This window comes from Leucopleurus acutus (genome assembly GCF_964270905.1).
Source record: "Leucopleurus acutus genome assembly, chromosome: 15".
NCBI lineage: Eukaryota > Metazoa > Chordata > Mammalia > Artiodactyla > Delphinidae > Leucopleurus > Leucopleurus acutus.
The window spans coordinates 49593915-49621206 of NC_139157.1; the positions used below are offsets into that span (position 1 = coordinate 49593915).

A 27292-nucleotide genomic window follows, 5' to 3' on the forward strand; every position below is an offset into this window, starting at 1 on the left:
CTTTTCATCTTGCCAAAGGAAATCCCTCTATCCATCTTGCCATCCATCCCTTTGCTCCACCACACTAAGATTACACGTCCCAGGCCATCTCTGTCCCATACAAAATCAAAGCCAATCTCTCAGCCATCCAAGAACTGTGGAAGTCAGGAGAGAGGTGTGGCAAGACATCAAGCTTCACACCATTCTACATGACATCCTTCCCTTTTCTGCTGCTGATCTCTGAAGAAAGTGGGCCAAAGTGTCTGCCAGGCAAGAGGCTCTATAAACATGAGAATGGAAAAGAAAGAAGAGGGCATACCAAAGCACAGCTGCATGTTACCTCCTTGTGGAATCTGGCACCTTTAGACCAGTGTTCTCAGAGAACTCTGTGCTGATGGAAATGTTCTGTATCTTCACTGTCCAATACAGCAGCCACTAGCCACACATGTGGTTATTAAGCAGTTGAAATGTATTTAGTTGGTGAGGCTGAGAAATCAAATGTTTAATTTTATTTAATTTTAATAGAGCTGCAAGTGACTTGTAGCTGCCATACTGGATGGAGCAGCTCTAAAGCAATCAAGCCCCAGCCTAGACATCACATGCCCTGAGGATTTCAGGGATATGGAACAGGAAAGAGCAGATTTACACCTTTCTTCTCATACCCACAGCTCTGCCCTGGTTCAGATTCTTTTCACCTCACACCCAGCACTCCTACGATGACCTCCTAATTGTCCTACCAGACTTCATATCTGGGCCCTCCAGCCCATCCTTCGGGCAACCTGATCTTCCTAAAACTCTGTTTTGATCAAGTCACTCTGTTAAGATCTGAACTCCTCAGTCTGTCATTTAAAGCCCTCCCAATCCTGTTCCAACCCCTCTTTCTAACTTTATTTCTCAGTTGGAACAAATACAAACCCTCCTTACAGCTCCATCATACAATGTGCTTTTTCATACCCTTATCTGGGAGTTTCTTACACCATCCTCACACTAGCTGTGTTATACTATGTGAATTAAACCTTCTGACTTTATTAACTCATCTATAAAGTGGGATAATGCTGTCCGCCTTGCAGTATATTTTGAGCAGAAAATGAAAGAATATACATGTGCAGTGCTCAGAACAGTGATGGCATCTGGCAGACATGCAATAATTAGTTAAACTTCACTGACCACTACTTATTTGAGTGAAAGGATCAGAGGAAAAACAGACTCATAATATGTGTGTGCTTTATTATACATACTTTGCATTTCTTTTTGGTGTATACAGTGGTTTCCTTATATGTTATGAAAACACAAAGGAGACTGTATTTTCATAACTCTACAGTTAAAGCACCTATGGTAAAACTCTGGTTTTAAAAAAGGAAATTAGAGTTTTTATAACTCTTACCCTCTGAAAAGCTACAGAATCTCTCTGGGGCTCATGAACTATATTAATTTGATTCAATTCAGTTTTAGAATTCTATCTACAAATATTTCTTGAATGTCAACAAAACATAAATTATCTGAAATGTATACTCAGTAATTGTCAGATAAAAGGAGCACGGTCCTGATGGCCTAGACCGGAGCCCCCAGGGCATGTCTTTAAGGCACTTCTCTGATCTCCCAGTATTTAAGGGGACTCCAGTTTCAAGAGTCCTGAGCCAATGAGCCCCCAAACCCAAGGGGTGCTGGTTAGTTTTCATGCAAACCTTAAGGTCATATCAAAGGACCTATTCATTGCATTAGATTTAGAGACCCCTAGAAGGACTGGAGGACTACTTATACACCATATGTGTGAATGCATCCAAAGTACATGTGCTTTTTTCACATGGATTCTTTAGGCAATTACATCTTAATAATATGATGAAAGATTATCAAACATTTTCAACAAAAAGCCTCTAAGTGTTTCCCTGTTTCTCCATGTACAAAATCCACCTCTCCACTAAAGGAAACAAATAAGTAATCCATTTTGAAAAGGAATTCTAAAGTTTATAGAAAAAGTGACTGATCCCAAGTACCATTTATCCTTCTGGAGGGAAGTAGCTGATCAAGAGGTCCAGAGGTCCAAAGATGTAAGTGACATAATTACCACTATCACATGCTTTTCTGGAAAGTATCCTTCTACCCAAATATTATTCCCCTTTGGGAAAAAAAATTAATATATAGAAAGTAATTTTAGGGCTTCCCTGGTGGCGCAGTGGTTGGGAATCTGCCTGCCAATGCGGGGGACACGGGTTTGAGCCCTGGTCCAGGAAGATCCCACATGCGACAGAGCAACTAAGCCTGTGTGCCACAACTACTGAGCCCGTGAGCCACAACTACTGAGCCAGTGCACCTAGAGACGATGGTCCGCAACAAGAGAAGCCACCGCAATGAGAAGCCTGTGCACTGCAACAAAGAGTAGCTCGCTGCAACTAGAGAAAGCCTGCATGCAGCAACGAAGACCCAATGCAGCCAAAAATAAATAAATAAAGTTTTTTAAAAAAGTAATTTTATTATTATCCATTAATATTTTTTAATGTCTCTTTCTTTAACAGGATGACATGATTTCTAAAAGAAGGGCTGAACTTATAATAGAGAGAGAGAAAAAAAGGAAAGAAGAGGAGGTAAGTAAATAAAATTGCTTTTTGCAAAAAAAAGGACACACATATTTAAAACATATATATTTTACACATATATAAAATCTCAGCAATGTAAAATAAAAAGATGCATAGAAGTCTTTTTTTAATTTTTATTTTACGTTGGAGTATAGTTGATTTACAATGTTATATTAGTTTCAGGTGTATAGCAAAGTGATTGTTATACATATATCTATTCTTTTTCAGATTCTTTTCCCATATAGGTTATTACAGAGTATTGAGTAGAGTTCCCTGTGCTATACAGAAGGTCCTTGTTGATTATCTATTTTATATATAGCAGTGTATGTCTGTTAATCCCAACCTCCTAATTTATCCTTCCCCTGCAATTTTCTCCTTTGGTAACCATAAGTTTGTTTTCTAAATCTGTGAGTCTGTGTCTGTTTTGTAAAGAAGCTCATTTGTATTTTTTTTTAGATTCCACATATAAGTGATATCTTATGATATTTGTCTTTCTCTGCCTGATTTACTTCACTTAGTATGATAATCTCTAGGTCCATCCACGTCTCTACAAATGACCCAATTTCGTTCCTTTTTTGTTTTATTTTTTGTTGTTTTTCTGCTACTCTCTTTTTTTTCTTTTTTTTTTTAAAACGTCTTTATTGGAGTACAATTGCTTTACATTGTTGTGTTAGTTGCTGCTGTATAACAAAGTGAATCAGCTATACGTATACATATATCCCTATATCCCCTCCCTCTTGCATCTCCCTCACACCCTCCCTATCCCACTCCTCTAGGTGGTCAAAAAGCACCAAGCTGATCTCCCGGTGCTATGCGGCTGTTTCCCACTAGCTATCTATTTTACATTTGGTAGTGTATATATGTCAATGCCACTCTCTCACTTCATCTCAGCTTACCATTCCCCCTCCCCTTGTCCTCAGGTCCATTCTCTATGTCTGCGTCTTCATTCCTGTCCTGCCCCTAGGTTCGTCAGAACCTTTTTTTTTTTTTTTAGATTCCATATATATGTGTTACCATACGGTATTTGTTTTTCTCTTTCTGACTTACTTCACTCTGTATGAGAGGCTCTAGGTCCATCCACCTCACTACAAATAACTCAATTTCATTCCTTTTTATGGCTAATATTCTATTTAATATATATGTATCACATCTTCTTTATCCATTCATCTGTTGATGGGCATTTAGGTTGCTTCCATGACCTGGCTATTGTAAATAGTGCTGCAGTGAACATTGGGGTGCATGTATCTTTTCAAATTATGGTTTTCTCCAGAAATATACCCTGGAGTGGGATTGCTGGATCATAAGGTAGCTCTATTTTTAGTGTTTTTAAGGAAATGCCATACTCTCCTCCATGGTGGCTGAATCAATTTACACTCCCACCAACAGTGTAGGAGGGTTCCCTTTTCTCCACACCCTCTCCAGTATTTATTGTTCAAAGACTTTTTGAAAATGGCCATTCTGACCCGTGTGAAGTGATACCTCATTGTAGTTTTGATTTGCATTTCTCTAATAATTAGTGACGTTGAGCATCAAAAAGATGCATAGAAGTCTTGATGGAGATATAGAGTTTATGTACAAGTTCTGAGATTATATATCATTTTTATTTTCTTTACACTTTTTGGTATTCTATAACTGTTTACAATGAACTTTTATTACTCTTATAATCAGAAAAACAAAAATTTTTTAAAGAAAGAAAACCAAGATGTTTAAATAATCTAATACAAAATATAATAATACTATATTAAACTATGCTTCTTGTGGATTTTCATTTGTGCTTTTCACACTTCAGCTCTTGCTACAGGGAGATAGGCTGGGAGCTTGGGTATAAGGTCTAGACAGAGAGCCTGTGAAGTTGTGCTGGGGCTAAAATATAGCTTACCTCGAGGTAAAGAATGGAATGGGGCAGAGCCTGTAGACGCTCAGAGTCACATACTGTGCAGGATGTTCAATACAGCTCCTCTTTTCCATCGGCTGATTTTTTGAAAAGATAAACCTTGAAGATCATGGATTTCGTTTTGTTTAGAGACGAGCTAGTCCCCAGTTGACCTAGCTGACCCAAATGCTACAGCCAAGCATCTCAGATAAAATATTCTGTCTTATAAACAAAATAAGATTTTGTAAGTTAGCTCTTCTGAGACTTAATCTTTTATAAAAATTGGCTGTGTATCTCCCACAATTAATTTATACAAACTGACTTTTGGAAGACAATTCCTGAGATTTTTTTATGAGAGTTCCTGAGATTTTCTGAGATTAAAACTGTGTATTTTTTTTAACTTTTTTGATGGGAATTTTATATGTGCTGCTACTGTCTCAGACAAGGAAAGACTAAACACAGTGCAGCATCTCAAGGATCACTTAGTACAGTTGTTATAATCAGTTAATGTGACAACCTGAGTTGAATCCATCCTGACTCCACATGGACCTTGGAGCTTGCTTTCATGCACAGAACCAGGGGTCTTCTCATCATCTGCCTCTCTGTACAGAAATATGCAGTTTCTTGACTCACCTTTTTCCCAAGCAGTTAGGGAACCGTATGCAGATAAAGCCCTTCCCAGGTTTGTCTTCTCAGCCTTAACATTATTGCCTTTGCTGTCTGACTTTTTAGCAACAAATAAAACACTTTTAACATTAGAAATCACTTCAAAATCTCAAGGTGACTACTTCCATTAATTTTATAGGAAAATGTCGCCATCATGTGGAATTTTAGTCTGCAAATGTGACTGAAGAATATTGTATAAACCAGTGGCTTCATACAGATTTACAATGCATATCTTCCAATTCCTTGGAGGCCTTGCTTCTACTCTTACCCCTAGCTCCAGAATCTTTGCCCTCGTCCTGTACACTAGCTCTTTCTCTGGTGCCTGGGTCCCTTTTACCAAGTGTAGTGTAGCCACATGCAGGAGAATGCCAGGAGTAGCCATGAAGGATTTTATCACTTTTCTAGATATGAGGAGATGCAAGAATTGGGCTCATAAAATCATCTCCTGAAAATATCTAACTATCTGAATACCTGTTCTGCCAGTTTTTTCTAGAGCACAGAGTGCCTCATTACTGATCCATCCTGAACTCCTTTCCAGGGCTGTTGAAGGTCAGCAGCTGCAGCAGCTCATAATTTATTTCTTATAGAGGTAGAGGGCAAGTGCCAATTTGTAGGTGACAAAAGACAGAGCTTTCTATCAGAGTTTTAGTCCCCCTCTGCCACCACCACTCTAATGGAGGCTGCCTTCCACGCAAATGCACAAAATAAGAGAACTGACCCTAAGCCTATCGCTCCCTCCAAATTTTGACTACTCTACAAAATCTGCCTTTGTTCACTCTCCAGAAGCCCTCTGGAGCAAGAGAGAGGGAAAAAAAATGTGTGTGTATTTGTGTGTGTGTTGTCCACGGCTTAATGGTTATTATCTGCTAGAGGCTAAATGAACTTATTCCTTCATACTGGAGGCAGATCTCTGAGACGATGAATTTTAGAACATGTATCTCCTAACATAAGGACTGAGAGATACTAGATATAAGAAAAAAAAGCAGCACTGTTCCAGAGGACCAAAATGCCACTTACAGAAAACTAAAACCTTTTTCTCTAAAAAGAATTAACCTGTGGGTCTCTCAGATGGTCTTCTATGAAGATTTTTAGGCTATTAACCTTTTAAAAAATTTAAAGGAACTAGCCACAGCAACGTGATCAGAAAAAGAAACAGCATACATACTGAAAAGTAAGAACAAAATTTAATATTTGCATATATTTGATTATCTAGAAAGTCCAAGAGGGTAAATTGCAGAAAAATTTTTTAAGGTTGATCCCACCAGCTCCTCATGTAACAGTGACATTTGTCCCCATGAAGAAAAAAGTAAATAATTTCTAAAGTAATTAAATAATCTGTCTAGAAAATTCTAGGTGCCACAGAATGTTGGTTGGTACTCTTCATCATCTGGGACAAGATCCAGCCTGCCTGCCTCTTCTCATCCTCACATCTTAAATGGAAGCATGATACAAACTGTCCTGCTCACATACCCAGAGCTTACAGTTGCTCTGAATTAATCAGTTTAGTCCTTCATTCATAAAAATGAATAGACAACCAAGGATTGCCATATATTTGAAATTATCAATACAAGGAAGAACCAAGATGAACAAACAGAATAATTGACTCTAAAACAAATAGACAATACAGGAAATATATTAAACATTTAAAAAATTCCAATTTGCCTTAAATAATTCAAGAACTTGTATCCATAAAACAAAAACAAGATGGTATGAAAAACCAGAGAGCAAAAAAAAAGTTCATGGAAACTACAATATAGCATTTAAATTAATTGAAAGTTTCTTGTTAAACTTATATAGTTTAATTTTTTTAATTAACAAACAAGTTGGAAGAGCTATTAAATAGAGCTGGAGAGGTGAGCAAAAGTTCATCTGAAACTAAGACGTCTGCAGCTCGTAGTGTGGACTCATCCCACCATGCCTCCAGTGATCGTTAGCAAATCAAATCTCAAACTAAAAAATTGTCAAAATATAAGAAAAAGGAAAAAGTAGTAAGAGAACCAAATGGCTTCAAAATTCAAATAAAAAAGAATAAGAACTGAGAAACATAGTTCCAACGCCAAACTCCTTCCGGGGAAAGAGGAGCCTGGGCACAGAACAGGGACGGGCCCTTTGTCCTCTCTTCTTCCTCCTGGCACCTGCAAGTCCAAATCCCAGCTCCAGGTGCCTTTAAAGGCACCAGGGTCTAATCAGTTAGAAAGATCAGGAAATAGCGAGCTAATCAAAAGTGTGCAGGCAAGAGGTAATGAGAGGGCAAACAGTAGAGCAGGACTAGAAAGGAGGAGAGAGTCTTAAGTATTATTTAGGATTCCTATTCTTAGAAACTGGATGTGCAATAATGGAGAGTGAGGAGTCAAGATAACTCCCAGGTTTCCGACGGGAAGGCAGTGCTCCATCCGGGACAAGGGATAATTCTGGGCGACGTGCATAGAGGCAGTGCAGGAGGATCAGTAGGACAGGGTTCAGTGTTACGCAAACTGGACTGTAGCACTTCGAGCCTTTACAACACCACTTAGTATCAGTATCCTGTTGTGGTCTTCAGTAATCATTTATGTGTTAATCCTGGTTTCCTCAGATAAGCTGCAACCTCCTCAGGGGCGTGTACTATTCTATTAGAACAGTGCTTTATACAAAATGACAATAATAACTATAACATAATATAGTGTTATAATAATAGGAATAGGAATAACAGCTATCATTTGCATGCTTACCATGTACCAGACAGTTTTCTGAGGGCTTTGCATGTATTAACTTATTTTAGCACTACCAACAACCACGTGAGGGAGGTACTTTCCTTATTCCTATTTTACAGACGAGGAAACTGGTTTTGTCCAAGCTAACACAGCTAGGGAGTGTTTTATATACTCTTTGAGTTGCATTAAATATTGTTACTGAAGACCATGAGAAACATGTAATATTCTGACAACTATAGCATTAAATATTAGCAGTTAATATCTTGTCTAGGTATTTATTTATGGGATCACCGTGGTGTTAGAGTCTTGAAGGCATTAAATTTCTTGGGTGCCAGATATTTGAAACTTTACTATATCAGTTGATGAACGTTGCATGCCATAATAACCAATACCCGCTTATTCCAAAATATCCCAGATGATTAGTTAGCAGTGTCATTTGTTCCATATTTTATATGTATAGTAAAAGGGAATATTTTCCTCCTTAGACTGTTAGACAAGATGAAGACATGAGCGAGGAAGAACCTGAAGATGAGGAAGATGATATTGACAACATCCTTGATGAATTTCCAAAAGATGAGGAAGTGATGAGTGAGGAAGATGAAGAGCAGGAAATTGATGCGGTCGAACGCCTGAGAGGTGAACTGAGAGAAAAATTTGAAGCAGATACGAATAATTTACAAATAATACAGGTTATTACTTTTTCGTTTTTCATAATTCAAAAAATAACGTTTGAGAATGAAACAAAAGCGAGTTGGTTTATGCCTTGGTTTCTTTTTAACATTTCAAAAGAAATGTATATTTTTAGGGGTTAGGTCCCTTTCGTCAGCACCATTTACAATTATAAAAACTAGTTAATAAATCAAGGGCAACGTGGAAGCCACATAGGGTCAAAGTTTTAGCTGCCAACCTGCAGTTACTTGGAAGCTGAAAAATATTTGTTCTCTAGACTGAAGTAATCAGTTACTAGCAATGTCCTTGTGCTGTAACTAAATACTGCCAGCCTCCTTCCCACTAAAAATGTTTGGTTTTATGATTGTTTTTCATTAGGAAGAATTTGAGAAGTTTTTGATACCAGTAATTCTCATTAATGGAGCTCGGAAAACCCACATTGTACAATACATATTGAATATGAAACTGAAACCGCTGGTGGAGAATCGTGCAAGCATTTTCGAGAAATGTTATCCAATATCATCCCGCCTTGCCCAGAAAATGCTCAGCTTTACCTACAAGTATATAAGCTCATTTGGCTACTGGGACCCTGTAAAGGTGATGTCAGCAAATGCATCTGAAAACCATGTTCTTTCTCTTGTTTCTTTTTTTTTTTTTTAAGCATGTCTAAGAAGACAGTGGATAAGTTCAAAAAATTGTAAGCATTTTATAGTATTCTTAGCTAGCTATAAAAATATGTGTGGTTGTTTCGCCTTTCTGAAGTAGGAAAGTAGTTGAAGGGTTTAAACTTCTTTCGTCTATTTCTGTAAAGATCATCCAGTTCCAACTTGGTTTTAACTCTGTAGCAGAAGATGGTAGTAGAAATATTTTCAAACTAGACATCTAGCGAGCTGAGCTCTGACACAATTTGCTATCTAATTTTAGGCAAGTCCTTTAAACTCTTTGATTCTGCTTCCTCACCTTTAAGATGGGAGAATACTGCCATCAGGCCACTGTGATCAAATGCAAAAATATAAAATTCTCTGGAAAGTGTGAGATCCCATACAAAATGTGCCTTTAATGTTCGTCACAAACTTATTTCTTTTTTTTTTTTTTTTTTTTTTTTTTTGCGGTACGCGGGCCTCTCACCGTTGTGGCCTCTCCCGTTGCGGAGCACAGGCTCCGGACGCGCAGGCTCAGCGGCCATGGCTCACGGGCCCAGCCGCTCCGCAGCATGTGGGATCTTCCCGGACCGGGGCACGAACCCGCGTCCCCTGCATCGGCAGGCGGACTCTCAACCACTGCACCACCAGGGAAGCCCCACAAACATTTCTAAGCACTGTATTTTTAGGCAGTGTGGACAAACATTTAATGTAATTGGAATTCAGTAACTTCAAATGTGGGATGGTTTTCAACAAATCTTAATCAAGGACATGCCAGCCACTGTGTCAGTCCCTGAGAATAGAGCAGTGAATAAAACAGACAAGGTTCCTTTGTCATGGGCCTTATATTCTAGTTGGGTTGGAGAGGGAGGATAGGCAATAAATAAGTAAACAAATAAGTTCTTGTCAGGTTGTATTAAGTGCTATAAAGACAATAAAAGAATGTCACGTAAAGGTGACCTGCCCTCTCAACCAGTGTACCTTCTTATTTCCATCAGTGAAGTAGCACAGTGGAGAAGACCGTGGCCTTTCGAGCCAGACTGCCTGAGTTCAAAACCACCACTTACTAGCTGAGTGACCTTGGGCAAATTACTTCACCTCTCTGAGCCATTCCCATTTGCACAATGGGAATAAGAATAGTCCCTACCTCATGATATTGTTACAATTACTAAATCAGTTAATTATTGTAAAGTGCTTGCAGCAGTGCTTGTTTTATTGTGAATGCTCAATTAATATAAGTTGTTGTTATTAACGTGTATTGGTCACTGATAAAAAGTATTTTGGAGGAAGGGATCCAAAATGGAGCCATGTGCATATTACTTGAAACCTCCTTCCTGGCTGATGTTGATACAATCAGTTTCAATTCTACTTAATTGTGATATCTTCTTTACCTTCACTGTAAGGATGTCAAGAGAGACCTTTTCAAATACCATGCTGAAATATAGAAACATTATGACCGTTCCCTCCATAGAGAATCAGATAAAGTTAAGCATGTATTAGGATCACCTAGAAAGCTTTTGAAAAATAGTTACACCCTAACCTTCTCTTTGAGATGGACAAGAGAGGGGAAGAAGCAATCAAAGTCAGAACCCTATTTAAGGATCCATGTCCAAACATAATTAGGATTGTATAAAGATGCCTTGTGGAGAAATGAGTGCATGGTCATAGGAAGGGTTTAAGCATATAAATCATTTTTTCAGGGCTGTTGGGAATCTTTCTGGGTGCCTGACCACTTGATGTTTCTGATTTGATGACACCTTGTGTATTCTGACCTATGGAGAAGAAAGATACATGCTAGATATTTTGGGCAATAGCAGAAACTATTGTAAGAATTCACACTTAATTTTCGAATCTGAAATGGAATCATTAAACTTTCAGCTTTTCTTTTATTACCGAGTATAAGAAATAGAGCAGACATTCCCACCCCATCCCTGAGTTTCTTCTTATCCCTAACATTTACTCCCAGCCATGAATATTACTTCAGCCCAAGAATGATGATGCTGACAACACCATTGACCTGTGACAACTATCCTGGTGTAGTTCTGGGGGAGGAGCAATATTACCATACTGTTTCTCACCTACTCTGTCAAGTCCAGGGATGACTGATGCTTGGCCATCTGATGATATAAAAAGATATCCATTTAATTACCCAGTCGTCGTCATCACCAATGCAAAGATGTGGGACCAGTCCTCCCTCTCCATTCCATACCGACACCCTAGGCTGCCTTTTAGGTGTATTTTTCCCTTTTGTGTCTGCTCTTGATGTTTGTGTGAGTGGGATTTCGTCTGTATAAAAATGTAGAAGAGAAGCTAGTAGGATTTGTCCTACCAGTACACTCCCATATATAACCCAGGACCCCACCTGTATTAGTCTACTCATGCTGCCATATGGAATACCACAGACTGGGTAGCTTAAACAGCAGAAATGTATTTTCTCACTGTTCTGGAGGCTGGAAGTCCAAGATCAAGGTACCAGCAGGGATGGTTTTTCTAGTGAGGCCTCTCTTCCTGGCTTGTAGATGGCCACTTCTCACTGTGTCCTCAGTGCTTTTCCTCTGTGCTCATGCACTCCTGGTGTCTCTTTTCTCTTCTTATAAGGACACCAGTCCTCAGATTAGAGCCCCATTCTTATAACCTCATTTAACCTTAGTTACCTCCTCAAAGGCCCTGTCTCCAAATACAGTAACTTTGAGGGTTAGGGCTTCAAACCATGATTTTGGGAGGACGCATTTCTGTACATTACGCCACCTTAGGAATGGACCTGTCTGTGAAGATAAATTGGCCCATGAATATATCCAAACACCTTTACACTACTTGGCAGAAACATTCAGTATATGCTAAACACATTATAAAGGAAGTAGAATAACTATAGTTGTCAGAAACTGGAACACTTAAGAAAAACTACATTTATTCCATATGAGTATAAAATAATTCATTCTTTTTACAGTTTTTTAATATCAGTACTTGATTATAATTAGTTTTCTTGTTCTATAAGAAAGATTTTACAAATTTGTTTTTTTAAGTGTATTTGGGGGAAATGCTGTTTAAAATAAGCTAACTTATTAATTCAGTTTTGCATATATTGCAGCTAAGTGAAGGAGAGACAATCAAGCCAGCTGAAAATTCAGAGAATCTACTTCATCCTGTAATCCATCGTCAGTATATTTATTTTTTATCTAGTAAGGAAACTAAAGAAAAATTTATGAAGAACCCAATCAAATATATCCGCCAACCCAAACCTAAGCCTACTATGCCCATTAGGATTGCACTTCTGGGGCCTCCAAAATCTGGGAAAACTACAGGTAAGGGTGTGTTTGCCTTTACTATCCTTAAGCATAAAAGAATCTCCTGAAGACCAGGACCACTTTTCCAGGAAGATAACTATCAAAACTGACTCAAAAAGAGACAGAACACGTAAATAGGCCAATAACCATTGAGGAGAAGGCATTCAAAAATATAGCCCCACTCCAAAACAGCCCAGAATCAAATGGTTTTGGAGGAAAATTATGTCAAACTTTCAAAGAATTAAAAATTCAAGAGATACTTACTGTGTTTTTATAAGCTTTTCCAGAGCAAGGGGAAAGAAAATAAACTGACCAATTTATTTTCAGTTTTTTTTAAAGTAAAGAATATAGTCCATACAATTAAAAAAGTATAAAAAATATAAATTCATTTTTAAATTAGCATGACCCTGATATCAAAACCTAACAAAGATAATACAAAAAAAGAAATTACAAACGAATATTACTTATAAATATAGTCAAATAACAGTTATATTAAGATTTTATTAGCATAAAAATTATATTTAAAATTTTATAAATATAATCTGTATTAATAAGTTAAAGAGTGAAAATCCATTATCTTAATCATTACTGAAAAAGGCATTTGGTAAACTATAATGTTTGAATTTTTTATATCTTGAGACTTTTTTTTTAAGGCAAATAGTCCAACAATAGGTGAGTGTGGTATTTCAAGATGACGTGTGACTTGATAACCACATGAACAGTGGTTGGTCGCAATGATAATAAAATGGGAAAGGGCAGATACCAGAGATATTTAAAAAGGAAATGACAGGACTTAATGACTGACGGCATAGAGAATGAAAGGGAGAGATGAGGTCAAAGATTAATTTTCACCAGAAATAATAATAGGGAGTTTTGTGTTTTAGCTCTTCAGATGAAAAGTGTGTTTTCCCCATTTAAACGTCTTAACGTGATTAAGAGTCTTTAATAGTTGTGTTCTAAAAGTTCACAAAGATAATGATATTTCCCAAAGAAAGCTGTACATTAACATTCAAGATCCCACAACCACAGCAAAAAGTAAAATGTAGATTAGACAATCTGATTCCTCGATTTTTGTTGAAATAGAGGTTAATCTTTAAACAAAATGTCAAATTGTAAATGCTTAATTGTTTTCATAGCTTAAGAAAAATAGGTGTGACTCTCGCGTTTGTGGCAAAGCTGAGATGAAGCCTTCTGCGGCTCTCACAGGGGAGTTGCTCCCAGGTGGCCCTAATTGTGGCCAGTTAACCTGTATTCCCCGTGGGACCAGATGAGTCTCAGTGTCCTCTACACACTGCTGTCTCCAGACCGTGATGAAGCAGGGTCTGTAGACCCTGTCAGAGCACACCCACAATTAACAGTAACTGGAAGCTATTATCTGTGGTCTCACTTAGCAGAAGCAGAGGCCAAGCCTGAGTCCTCTTTCAACAAATGGCAACATCTATGTGCCCTTGGACAAATTATTCCATTGCAGTGGGCTGCAGTTCTCTCATCTATAAAATTGGAACTTCAATACCCGCTCTACGCACTTGATGGAATAGTGGAAAATATCAAAAAAAGTCACAGAAGAAATATTACCTCATAAGCTATAAATTACTATTAAAATGTCAGATATGCCATTATAATTTTAAAAAATTACTTCCTAAGGATTAACTGCCGCCTAACTGTATAGGGTAAGCTAGCCTGATTGCAGCCTGGAGTCCGTAAATGGACATAGGGAAATGGTTTAATCCGGTGACACAAGGAGCACAAAATTGTTATTTTGGACATAATACCAAATATTAATAGTACACATAGGATGCCTTATAAAGCTCTCAAAAATGCTGCTACCTCGTGCAGAAGGAAAAAAACCACTTCAATGGTTTGGTTATAGAAAACCTCACGGAGTTGGCTCACTAACCAGACCCATCAGCCACATACCTGAAGTGCTAATAATGATCGACCTTTGAACAGTATTAATTCAATAAAATGTCGCAATTTTAATTTTTGAAATTTCTTTGAGGAATGTGAAGATTAGTTTGCTGTTGATGTCAATTAACCAGAATCTGAAACTGAGATTAACTGATGAATTTGTGAAACGGAATAAGTTTAAAGTTTTAATGTTTTTCAGTTGCCAAAAAAATTTCAAGTGACTATGGCTTAAAGCGTTTGTCAATAGGAGATGCTCTGCGTTATGTATTAAACCACCAACCAGACACAGAGCTGGCACTTATGCTAAATTGGCATCTTCATAAAGGAATGACAGCACCTGATGAACTGGCTGTTCAGGCCTTAGAATTATCTCTGATGGAAAGTATAAGTAACACTGCAGGGTAAGTGGGGGCCGTGGAGGTGGAGAGGGAGTGGGGTGGAGTTACATCTCTGAAGAAATTACTCACTGGAATGTAAAACACTTAATCGTAAACAGAGTTTAAAGCTCTTGTAAAGTGTGTGTGATGTGCTTTTCAAACTCTGGACACCTATATGGTTACATGTTTTAATTTTCTGTCAAGCTAAAACTCGGCTTGAACACCAGAAGAGCCAACAGGCCACTTCCCTCCCTGCAGCAACCCCTGAGCTGTCCAGGAGCCTCCAGGTTTACACAATCCATAAGGGTGGCCTGTGCGACTTCCACAGCCCAGCAGAACTCCTCACTGCCCCATGGAGTGATGAAGGTGTGGCCCTCCCCTGTCCCCCCAGGTGGTACTGGTCCCGTGGAGATGGTCTCTCTCTGGCCCAGCTCTCTGCACAGGAAGCAGCGCCCCTCCCTTGATGCTGCATTTGGACAGGAGAGCCCTGTGCTTGAACTGGTCTTCCGTTTACACTCCTCCGCTCCACCACGGCTTCCCTGGCACAGCCAGTGGCCCCAGCCAGTAGTAAAAGCCGATAAAACCTAAGGCCCTGCTCTTGAGCCCAGGTCATTGACTTAAAATCTTGCTGATTTACTCAAGGCTGTTTTATATTAGGCGCCTCCTTGCCCTTCCCTACCACTGGTCCTTAATCAAGTCTTTGACAGTTCTAATTTCAGTTATCAGGGAGCAGATTCTGGACTGTCAAGTCTTTTCCCCAGAGAAGGCCCTGGGACTTAAGCAAATTGTGTTACCTCCTTCCTGGCATTCAGCTTTGAATACGAGGGATCTTAGTGAGGACAACGTCGGTTAAATCACAAAGGTTTTATTTCACCTTAATACCAGGACAGTAACTGCCCAGCCACGCTGAATTTCCCTAATCCTGAGGGCCTCTCAAGTGATCCTTCACAGGACAAAGGAGTTGAGCTACTTTCCATTAAAAACCAACAATGGCGGGCTTCCCTGGTGGTGCAGTGGCAAAAAAACAAACAACCCAATCCAAAAGTGGGCAGAAGACCTAAATAGACATTTCTCCAAAGAAGATATACAGACTGCCAACAAACACATGAAAGAATGCTCAACATCACTAATCATTAGAGAAATGCAAATCAAAACTACAATGAGATATCATCTCACACCAGTCAGAATGGCCATCATCAAAAAACTTAGAAACAATAAATGCTGGAGAGGGTGTGGAGAAAAGGGAACCCTCTTGCACTGTTGGTGGGAATGTAAATTGATACAGCCACTGTGGAGAACAGTATGGAGTTTCCTTAAAAAACTACAAATAGAACTACCATATGATCCAGCAATCCCACTACTGGGCATATACCCTGAGAAAACCATAATTCAAAAAGAGTCATGTACCAAAATGTTCATTGCAGCTCTATTTACAATAGCCAGGAGATGGAAACAACCTAAGTTTCCATCATCAGTTGAATGGATAAAGAAGATGTGGCACATATATACAATGGAATATTACTCAGCCATAAAAAGAAACGAAATTGAGCTATTTGTAATGAGGTGGATGGACCTAGAGTCTGTCATACAGACTGAAGTAAGTCAGAAAGAAAGAGACAAATACCGTATGCTAACACATATATATGGAATTTAAGAAAAAAAAAATGTCATGAAGAACCTAGGGGTAAAACAGGAATAAAGACACAGACCTACTAGAGAATGGACTTGAGGATGTGGGGAGGGGGAAGGGTAAGCTGTGACAAAGCGAGAGAGAGGCATGGACATATATACACTACCAAACGTAAGGTAGATAGCTAGTGGGAAGCAGCCGCATAGCGCAGGGAGATCAGCTCGGTGCTTTGTGACCGCCAGGAGGGGAGGGATAGGGAGGGTGGGAGGGAGGGAGACGCAAGAGGGAAGAGATATGGGAACATATGTATATATATATATAACTGATTCATTTTGTTGTAAAGCAGAAACTAACACACCATTGTAAAGCAATTATACTCCAATAAAGACGTTAAAAAAAAAAAAAGAATCCGCCTGCCAATGCAGGGGACACGGGTTCAAGCCCTGGTCTGGGAAGATCCCACATGCTGCGCAGCAACTGAGCCCATGAGCCACAACTACTGAGCCTGTGCTCTAGAGCCCGCGAGCCACAACTACTGAAGCCCGCACACCTAGAGCCCACGCTCCGCAACAAGAGAAGCCACCGCAGTGAGAAGCCCACGCACCACAACGAAGAGTAGCCCCTGCTCTCAGCAACTAGAGAAAACCCGTGTGCAGCAGCGAAGACCCAATGCAGCCAAAAATAAATAATTTTTTTAAAAAAACAACCAACAATGGCAGCTCAATACATCCTCAAGTTGGCTTGCGGGCTATGTTAATTTATAATCCTCTCTGCCATGGAACTTAGAACTAGTTAGTGCCTAGAGACTTAGCTGGAGAGCACTGAGGGAGGACTAACCAGCCCTTCCTGGTGACGTCAGCCAGCAAGCCCAGCTCAGGCACCTCAGAGTCGGTTTCCTGACTTTGGAATTTGCAGACAGCCTTTAGTCCTCTTCTCAGTTTGCTAGTGGCACTCATTACCTTAGACGGTTGGACTAACAAATTCTCCATCATTTCTGCTCAGAGACCTGATGGGTCCTGATGGAATGGTTCTCTCCCAGATACCATAGGGGTCTCTCACCAACTCCCCATCTTCCCTTCCACACCCAGCCTCCTCACAGAATTTTACTAGAAAAGCAAGCTTAGAACACAGTGTTTTCCGTATTTGCTTAATCTCTTACTAAAATACTATTAACTGTGCCAGGACCTTTTTTCTTTTAATTTTAAAACATTTTAATGTACTTCTTAAAATCTTGATTTACAAGACACCTTGTCTTACTGCCACTGACCTTTCAGTACAAAAATTTTACACTATCTGTTTGCTATAAAACTACAACATTAAGATCAGGGTTGGATAATTCTTCCCTTGCTGGCCGTTCTTTTATAAGGAATGTCCATTAGTCTATTACTAATTGCTTTACAAACTTGATCTACAATCTTTAAGATAACTCTAAGGGTTAAATATCATTATTTTGCTATTTTTACTGAAAACTGAGGCTCAGAGAGGTCAGACCAGGTTTCAAATCTAAGTCTGTGTGCCTCTGAAGCCTATACTCTTTCCACTGTTTCATGCTAGAATAGTAGCACCAATTAAGTAATACAATGTTCAAGGTATAATATGTATTATCTCTCGAAGTCCGCTAAAACCTAGCTCTATGATGCTAAGTGTATGAATCAGAGCTGTGTCTGTATGTATGCAGCCCTCCTTCTGGCTCTTGGGGTGACTGAGGTTAAAAATATAGAGATAAAGGGAGTTCCCTGATGGCCTAGTGGTTAGGATTCCGGGCTTTCACTGCTGGGGCCCGGGTTCAATCCTCAAGCCACGCAGCCAAAAAAAAAAAATAGAGAGACAAAGAGGGCAAGGTGACAAGATTAATCAAGTTACATAGGAACAGTACGGGGCTAATCTTAAAGATAGACTGTTTCCGGAAGACAGAAAGGAAGGTCTGAGAGAAAAGACATCTGGAATTTTTATTTTCACGTTTCTCCTTATTAGTGTTGTCATTGATGGATACCCTGTATCTAAATATCAAGTGAGTCTCTTGGAAGCCAGGTCAGTCATCCCGATGGTCATCTTTGAGTTGGACGTGCCTTCCAAAGAGATTTTCAAAAGATTGCTCCTGGAAAAAGAAAAGGAACCAAGGTAATGTGTGTGATGAAAACAATGATAAAGGAATAAACTTTACTCAACCAGAAAAAGCAGGTTTTTAACAGCTTTTTCCATTCCTTCTGTTTCTCTATTAGTTTGCCTTATCCATTGCATAACAGCTCACAGATTATAGCTGTCAAGAACTCAAAGTACCGCAAAAATATTGATGAGATTAGGCAATATTATCAAGAACAACATCAGAACTGGTATGTGATTGATGGCTTTCGCAGCAAATGGTGGGTATGGAATGAAGTCATTAAGAAGGTTAAAATGGTGAATAAACACATACAGATATACCTGGGAAGAATAAAAGCAGGTAAGAAAACGTGTAACTCTGAAAACACAATAAAATGTGAATTTGAAGTCTATGCATGCCTAACTCATGTTACCATAATTCATTCAATGTGAACATTTGTTCCCATGACCTTAATCAGTATTTTAAATACATAGTATTTTCCAATTATGTGGGCATGTATATTTGTTCTAATAAATGACTGCCTCTACTCAAGCTATCAGCTTAGCTCTCCAGCTAAGTCTCTAGGCGCTAACTAGTTCTAAGTTCAATGACAGGGAGGATTATCAATTAACATAGCCCGCAAGCCAACTAGAGGATGTATGGGGCAGCTATCATTTATTCAATGTCTATGTGAACCTATCACCTAAAAACAAGACATGGTTTCTCACTAGAAGAGTTTATGGTGTTTGGAAAGCCATGTAAGAAGCTAGTTTCAAGAATGGTAGTTATACGAGGGCAGGGGTCTGTGGAGTGACACTTGGCAAAATTTTGTTTAGGAATCTAGAATTAGTTATTTTTACTATTTACTATGAAATTACAGTAGTATGTAAATGTTGATTCTATTAAAAATTTAATTTGAACATAGAATGTTTTTAATCTATATTTGGAATCCATGAAAGAAAATGTTTGATTATATATTCCTAGAAGTTTCTTGATTTTTCTCCCCAAATACACAAAATAGAAGGGAAGTTATCTATATCTCATATCTCTAAAAAGAGTGATGATGCCAAAGAATTTGTCTGGAGGGGTTTCACAGACATCTGGCTAACGACTTTGTTTAACTTTGGAAAATACGGAGAAGGTATAAGGAGGTATGAGGGAGCAACATGACGCAGAGAATCTTACACGAGGAAAAATGCAGTGAGGAGTCTGATAATAATGGCTTCATTGAATCTTGATTTGCTTCATTATTTGGGCATCACCAGCATCTCTGGTTCCTGTTTGTCTGCAGACTGGGAATTTGTTTTCACCTGAGGATTACAAGGGATGAAGATAAGAGTGCAAGGGAAGAGAGAACTGAGTTTTAGAAGCCTACTCCCAATAAGTTTTGGATAGCATCACACTAGTAGAACATTCCACAGCAGGCTTTGAAAGCAAAACTTGTGCCTCATTCATCTTTCTGTTACCCTACTTCACCTTTCCTGCCTCAGATTGGGTTGCCTGAAAACAGACTCATGATGAAAAGTTGTGTGCAGAAGCTTTATCAGGAAGTACTCTCAGGAGTCGAGTTGCCAGATGAAGCAAATAAAAATACAGGATGCCCAGTTAAATTTAAATTTCAGATAAATGACAAGTAATTTTTTAGTCTAATTATTTACCAAATGTATGGGACATATTTATACTAAAAACTGTTCGTTGTTTATCTGAAATGCAAACTTAAATGGGCATCCTGTATTTTATGTCAACTCTAATTAGGAGATACACCTGTGGGGAAGTTCGGCTAGTAGAACCGAGCAGAGGGAGAAACTAACCTGCAGTGTGGTGGAAACAGAAGCCTCCCTGGATGCTATAGGGAAGCACTAGAGCTAGGATGGACCTTCAAAATTTCCCACACTGAGGGGAGAGGCCAGGCTTTATATCCTCCCATTGGCTTGTCATTGACCAAAGGTCACTCCAGGAGGGGGTGTAACCTGTAACAGAGGGGCCATTCCCAGTGCAGCTGTGATCCGTTAGCACAGATATTTCCAGCAGCTGGGGGGTGGGTGCATCAGCCCTGAAGAGAGGGGTGCGGATGGGGCACCACAGTATCCACTACATTATTCCAGATATACTTGCCTCTGCCTTGAGTAGTTTAATCTAATTGAAGCTGCCCTCTTGCTTTCCTGCTTTAGCATCTACCTGATAATCTATACCTGATTGTTTGAATTTAGCTTTGATTTTTTTTTTTATATTCTCCACTCGCTTTGTATGTTATTCAAATAACCCTCCCCTGTCAGGGGGCCAGTTTATTCTCACTAATGAGATGGAGCAAGGTCAGGGCTAGAAAACTAAAGAGATTCCTCCTCATTCTGCCACATTCCGGAAAAGGATATATAGACATTGCCACATGTCATCAAGACTATCCCAAGAATCAGAAAAAGAGATACTTGAGTGTCTTTTCGGAATTAAAGTGATTTGAGTCTAAATTACCCTGTCACTAAACCTGTCAGGATTGGTGAGGTCAGCACATCTGAGCTAAAGAGCAACATACAAGTGTAAAACTGTATAGTACCATATAGTATAATATTATAGCACTATATAATACTATATACTTCAACAACACTATTATTATACCATAGTACTGTGCGTTATAATACTTTAGAATAATATTACACCAATGTAGTATTATAGTGTAATATTCTTTTTAGGAAAGGATGGTTGGGGCTTCTTAGCCTTTTCGTTTGTATCATAAACAATGGATGGAATAGTGGATTTGTTTGTCTATTGCTTCATAACAAATTATTCCGAAACTTAGCAGCTTAAAACAACACACACACACAGTCACTCACAGTTTCTGTGGGGCAGAAATCCAGGCACAGCTTAACTGGGTCCTCTGCTTCAGGGTCTCTCACAAGGCTACAGTCAAGGTGTGGGCCAGGATTAAGATCTCACCTGAGGGCCCTAATGGGAAAGAATCCACTATCATACCCATTCATATATTGTTGACAAGATTTCGTTCCTTGAAGGCTGTTGGACTGAGGGCCTCAGTTTCTTGCCAGCTGTTTGGCCGGGGGCCACCTTCAGTTCCTTGCCATATGGACCTTTCCAACATGGCAGCTTGCTATACCAAGTGAACAAGATAAGGCAAGAAAGAATGCCAACAGGACAGAAACCATAGTCTCATGTACCTGTTTTAGTTTCCCAAGGCTTCTGTAGCAAATTACCACACACTGGGTGACTTAAACAACAGAAATGTATTCTCTCACAGTTCTGGAGGCCAGAGGCCCCAAATCAAGGCATTGGCAGGGCTGTCCTCACTCTGAAGGCTCAAGGGGAGTATCTGTCTCATTTCTTTCTCTTAGCTTCCAGTGTTGCCAGTGATCCTCTGCATTCTTTGGCTTATAGACACATTACTCCAATCCTAAGGATTACTTTTATGTTTACACTGTCACATAACAAATTAATCCATGATTTATTCTTCATAATTTTAACGTTAGTGTAAGACCTTCCTTGGCATAATAAAAAAAAAAAGTGAAACTTTTCACTGGTGAAAAGGACCATTAACAAAATATATTGGGATCAAAATTTACTCATTATAATTAAGATGTATAAAAAAGTAATTTTATTTTCTGTAACATCTCATATTGTTTTGGAGTCCCCATTCTAGTGGAATACTAGAGAGAAAACTCTTAAACTTGTCCATTGAATGAATTTGGGGGCTTTTTTTTTTTTAAATAGAGTTGTTAGGGTAAACCTAGTTACTTTTGGGAAAATGTTTCTTCCCCTGTCTTGGGAGCCGTCAGGGCACAGGGGGAGGTTTGTGTCAGTAACATCATGTCAACAAACTGTTTTCACTTCCTGAAATCTATCCCATAGAAAAAATTTAAATATGTAGCAAATTGATGTGTGTGTGTAAGTGGCTATGTATATATACATGTACATATATGTGTGTGTATATACATATATATTGTTTATAACATATAGATAGTTTATAATAGCTAAGAATTAAAAACAACCAAAACATTTATCAACAGATAATTGGTTGAGTAAACTATATGTACATTTATACAGTGGAATACTGTGCATAAATTAAAAGGAATTAGGTAAATCATATAAACTGATATGGAAAGGTGTCAAAGGCCATGACTAACTGATAAAAGCAAGTTGCAGAATAATGTTTACAGTATAGTGGCACAAGCATCTTATATGCAAAAAATATATATATGTGTATATGCAAATGTATAAAAAAATCTGAAAAAGATACAAACTCAACAGTGATTACCTCTCAGAAGGGATGTTGGATTGAGAGGATGGAGGTGTGAAGAGAAAATTTTTACTTTTTACTCTGTGGAATTTTACAATGTGTACTCCTTTGTATAGTACTAGCATAATTGAAATTATTTTCATTTTGAAAATGATTGTGTTTTCTCTGAAAAAAAGATAATAGTTAATCTGTTAATAACAGGAAAAGCCGCCTGCATTGACAAGTTATGTATCTCACCTGAAGAACTGATTTCTCGCCTGGGCGAATTTGGACAGTTCTGCCCTGTCAGCCTGGCAGAATCACATGAATTAGTTGATTGCTCTTTAACTGATTCCTTGGAATTTGCAGCAGAGTTCAGAGGACACTATTATAAAATGAGTTCTCAGGAGAAGTTGAATGTAAGTTTGTTCCTAACTCCAAATATTTACCAGGGAAAGAAAATACCGGTCTCAGAATTCACCAAACAGGAAGGGGTGGGCACAGCTGGGAACACCCAGGAATTGGGGACCAGGAGACCCAATTTTGGAAACTGTGACCCTGGATTCAATGAGGCACCTCAGAGTCCAGTCCTAAGACTGCATCCCAAGACATATTTTGGCACAAAGCAGAAGTTCAGGGTCAGTGATGGACCCTCCACCTGGGTCAGCTTAACAGGTAGGGAGACCCAAGGGTGAGCCCGCCCGTGAAGGGGATGCTGAGCATCTGGGTGGGGATTCCATTCAAAGGGTGCAGAAGGGAAGTCAGAGTCAGTAGAAATGAAGTAAGACCGACGTATGTCTCCTGTGCTTTCAACTTTTTTCTATCACTTTAATTTCCTGTGTACCATATATTGCTATTTAATGCAACAGAATACAGACTTGTTCTGATATTATAATGACCATAATTTGGTGATATAAAAAGGTTGTAGTTGAAAACTAATCAGGTGCCTCTGAACATTTTATTTTCCTCTGAAGAATTTGAATTTTTTATCACTTTAAGAAAAAGACATTTATTTCTTCCTGCTTATTTAAATGATAATCACAGAATTTTAAAACTGGAAGTGACATTAGAGGTCATGTACCTGGTCTGCTCCCTTCATTTTAGAGTGATAACTGAAGCTGGAGAAGCTAATTCACCTGCCAAAGGGCACCCACCTAGTTAGTTATACTGTAGGACAGGAAGACTATGCACTCCAGTGCCTGGGACATAGTAAGAGCTCAACAAATGTTTTCTGTATAAGTAGATGAGTGAGTGAGTGAGTGAGTGAGTGAAAGTAGGAGAGACCTTACATGAAATCACTTGCAAGTATTACTATAAGGCACTTGCAGTCAGGGAAGGAGCTATAGTAGTGCAGAAAGCAGCTCTCAGACGGTTTGAAGGACGAACATTGCTACTGAAAATGGGGACAGTAGCAAGAGAGCCTCAGTGGATTCTCATTGGCATAGTATTCCTGTCTCAAGCGGTCACGTTGCTGTAATCTTTTCTTATAGAGATTTTTGGAGAATCCCGAATTATACGTGCCTCCATTAGCACCTCATCCTCTCCCGTCTGCCGACATGATGCCCAAAAGGCTGACACTGTCGGAGCTGAAGAGCCGGTTCCCTAAGTGTGCCGAGCTCCAGGGCTACTGTCCAGTGACCTATCAGGATGGCAAACAAAGGCAAGTCCTTGCCCTCGTGCAAGTACAGGATGACAGCTCTACTCGGAATAAGTGGTCCATATAACAGTCTTAACATTTTGATCAAAAGGTCACTATTGCTTAACTGGAAAATGTTCTATTTCTTCCTTGAGTGGCAAAGATAGAAAAATAAAATATTTTGACACTTTATTTATACAGTACTGCATATTAATTATACAATACATAGTTGTTTTTGTTTGTTCCTTTGTCTTTCAGATACGAAGCCCTAGTACCTGGTAGCATTCACTATGCTTTAGAATATCGTGATCGTATATATATCTGTGAGAGTAGAGAAAAACTTGAGAAATTTTTGAGGTGAGACCATTCACTAAGTCACAAACATTTACTGAATATCTATGTTAACTGCATCATGCTGGGATAGATACATAATATGTGTGCACACACACACACACACACGTGCATATATACATACACATAGCCGAAGGGGCAGCAGTTACTTACCTACTGCCACACATTTCTGTTTTTCACAAGAAGCTGGAAACCAAATTTCTTCTTACATTTATCTGATTTTTAAACTTTTGTGACTGATTCTGTTTTTTAAAAATTACAATGTGGATCAAATCACATCTGCAGATAGAATTTGTGCAGTAGTTTGTGACCTCTAGTGAAGATCAATGTTTGAAGAAATTTAACAGTAAAAAGAGAAAAGACGTTAATTGCTGGAAAGGATATAGGACTGAAGGAGTGAAGGAGTGAAAAAAGGATTTTCTTTTTTCTTCAGTGGGAAAGGTATGAGCATGTTAAAATGCAGGTGCCTGGGAAGGATCCAATAAAGAAGGAAATGCCAAAGGTGGGAGAGAGAGAGAAATTGCTATTTAAGATTTCTGGAGAGAGGGTGGAACAGGGATGCAAAGAATGTGTGGAGACTGATCTTACCTGGGAGGTAAGCTCCAGCGTGGAGAAAGGAGCCTATGTGTGGCTCTGCTTGTGGTGAGCAGTTGAGGAAGTTTAATTCTGATGCTTCTCCTTGGATAGCCTGGCCCCCATGTGGGGGTTACTGGGAGGGTTAGAAATGTGAGGGCAATAAAGGAAGCTTTATATAGTTGCTGTGAAAAATAAGAACACTGAGGAGAGCTGAGCAGGGCTAGGGACCCAGGCGAAGCTGGCCGTCATGAATTTCTAGGAGCCCCAGTCTTCCCACTTGTATCATTTTCTCCACCGGAGAAAAACAGGCAATGAATATTATCTTTCAGCTGTCTCTTGTGTGTCCACCTTCCTGTGTACACACAATGAGCACATCTGTGGGCATCTGTCTAATGGATTTTGTGTTCTTAGGTCACCACTGAAATACTGGGATCAGAAGCTTCCTTACAAACTTCCCCCGTTAAAGGAACCGATGTATCTCACTAGTCTGCCTTTGCCTGGATATCTCGAACAGGTTCACTTACATGAGTTTCTATGCATAGATTTTAGAAGACTACAGCAATCTCTTCTTTAACAATAATTTTTATTTTGGTAACAATGAAATTCAAGGCAGAGTTTCCTGATTTTAAGCTGCAAATCCACTTTTTTTGTGTGTGTGGTACGCGGGCCTATCACTGTTGTGGCCTCTCCTGTTGCGGAGCACAGGCTCCGGATGCGCAGGCTCAGCGGCCATGGCTCACGGGCCCAGCCGCTCCGCGGCATGTGGGATCTTCCCAGACTGGGGCACGAACCCGTGTCCCCTGCATCGGCAGGCGGACTCTCAACCACTGCGCCACCAGGGAAGCCCTGCAAATCCACTTTCAACCTATTTTGGTTTTGAGTGGTTATGAAAATAAAATGTGAGAAAAGCCCCTGTTTCCATAGCTAATTCCCAAATACCTGCACTACAGTGAAAAAAGAGTAAGATAATTATTTACATCTGACTTGTAGTTTGTTTCTTATTTTGAATTTCAGTGTCTGTAAAACTTTTTCTTAATTTGAAATGTGTAAATTCAGTCTCTAAGAGGTTTTTTTCCCCTGCTCAAAAGAGTTGAGTTGAGGTGTCACCACAACTGAACCACCAAACACATATTTTGCTCAAAATCTGGATGAAGCTATCTACTCAATCACATCTTATTTCTCTAGATATACCTCTTTCTGAATATAGTCAAATTTATCAGTAGCCAAACACTATTTTAAAGGGTTTTAAAAAATTTTTTCTATAGAACAGTTGCCTATGGCACAATTTCATACCTTTCTTACAAATTCCTAATCCTAACTTCGCTTTTTTTCAGCTCCCCTAGATGGTTAGCTTTCAATCTAGTTTAATATCAAAAGGCAAGATGACACTCACCCAGAAAAGGGTGTTCTCTTCATTTCCTGCTTGGGGCTCCAGAATCTCGACTGCAGTGATAACTGTGGTCTCTGGAATTCCTGGTCAGGTGGCCCAGGGTCCTGAGGGTGGGAGGCAAGCTGGCCAGTTCTGAGCAATGGAAGCAGAGATGGGCCAAGACAACTCAAAGCCCAGTGTCCCCTCCTTTCTTTTTTAACTTTTTGTTATGGAAAATGCCAAACATATAAAAATAGAACTGTGTAATGAAATCCACGTATCCATCACCTAGCTGGCGCTAAGCCAATTTGTAGTTTTTATTTTTCCTAATCAAATGTATTTTGTGTTTCTGTCCTGCTGGCTAAGAGTTCATTTAACTATCTTTGTAAGCTCCATCCTCAACCCCAGGAGGCTATCTGAGGCAAAGAATAACTAACCTCTTTATCTATTTGCCACAAGAAAATAAAACAAACTCAAATATACACATAATCCGTTCCCTACCTGCAGGGTATCGCAACTGCTCTAATTAAAGCCATGAATGCAGCAGGATGCTTAAAGCCCAAATTCCCCTTCTTAAGTGTACAGAGATCTGCACTACTCTATATAGCATTTCATCTAAAAGGTATGTCTTTTATTTTTATTTTTTGCTAGAAATGATATGCTACTCAGAACTAATTTAATATTAATTGTAGTATAATGTAATAAATAGGATTGTTGAGTTGGGTTGGTCACTTGCATGGGGTGTGTGCGGTGTTGGTAGCAAAT

At 39.2% G+C, this 27292-nt stretch overlaps 1 protein-coding gene across 1 annotated transcript in view; it reads left to right on the forward strand.

Annotated features, from left to right (window-relative positions):
- The window catches only part of AK9 (adenylate kinase 9), a 121080-nt gene that overhangs the window by 93028 nt on the left and 760 nt on the right, over positions 1–27292 (forward strand). Inside the window, exons 27-38 of the mRNA XM_082856089.1 lie at positions 2493–2561; positions 8267–8470; positions 8829–9047; positions 12180–12393; positions 14483–14684; positions 18265–18411; positions 18513–18733; positions 22818–23014; positions 24086–24255; positions 24490–24588; positions 25570–25672; positions 27035–27149. Coding sequence (XP_082712215.1) covers positions 2493–2561; positions 8267–8470; positions 8829–9047; positions 12180–12393; positions 14483–14684; positions 18265–18411; positions 18513–18733; positions 22818–23014; positions 24086–24255; positions 24490–24588; positions 25570–25672; positions 27035–27149 — 1960 coding nt within the window. The remainder of the gene's footprint in view (positions 1–2492; positions 2562–8266; positions 8471–8828; positions 9048–12179; positions 12394–14482; positions 14685–18264; positions 18412–18512; positions 18734–22817; positions 23015–24085; positions 24256–24489; positions 24589–25569; positions 25673–27034; positions 27150–27292) is intronic.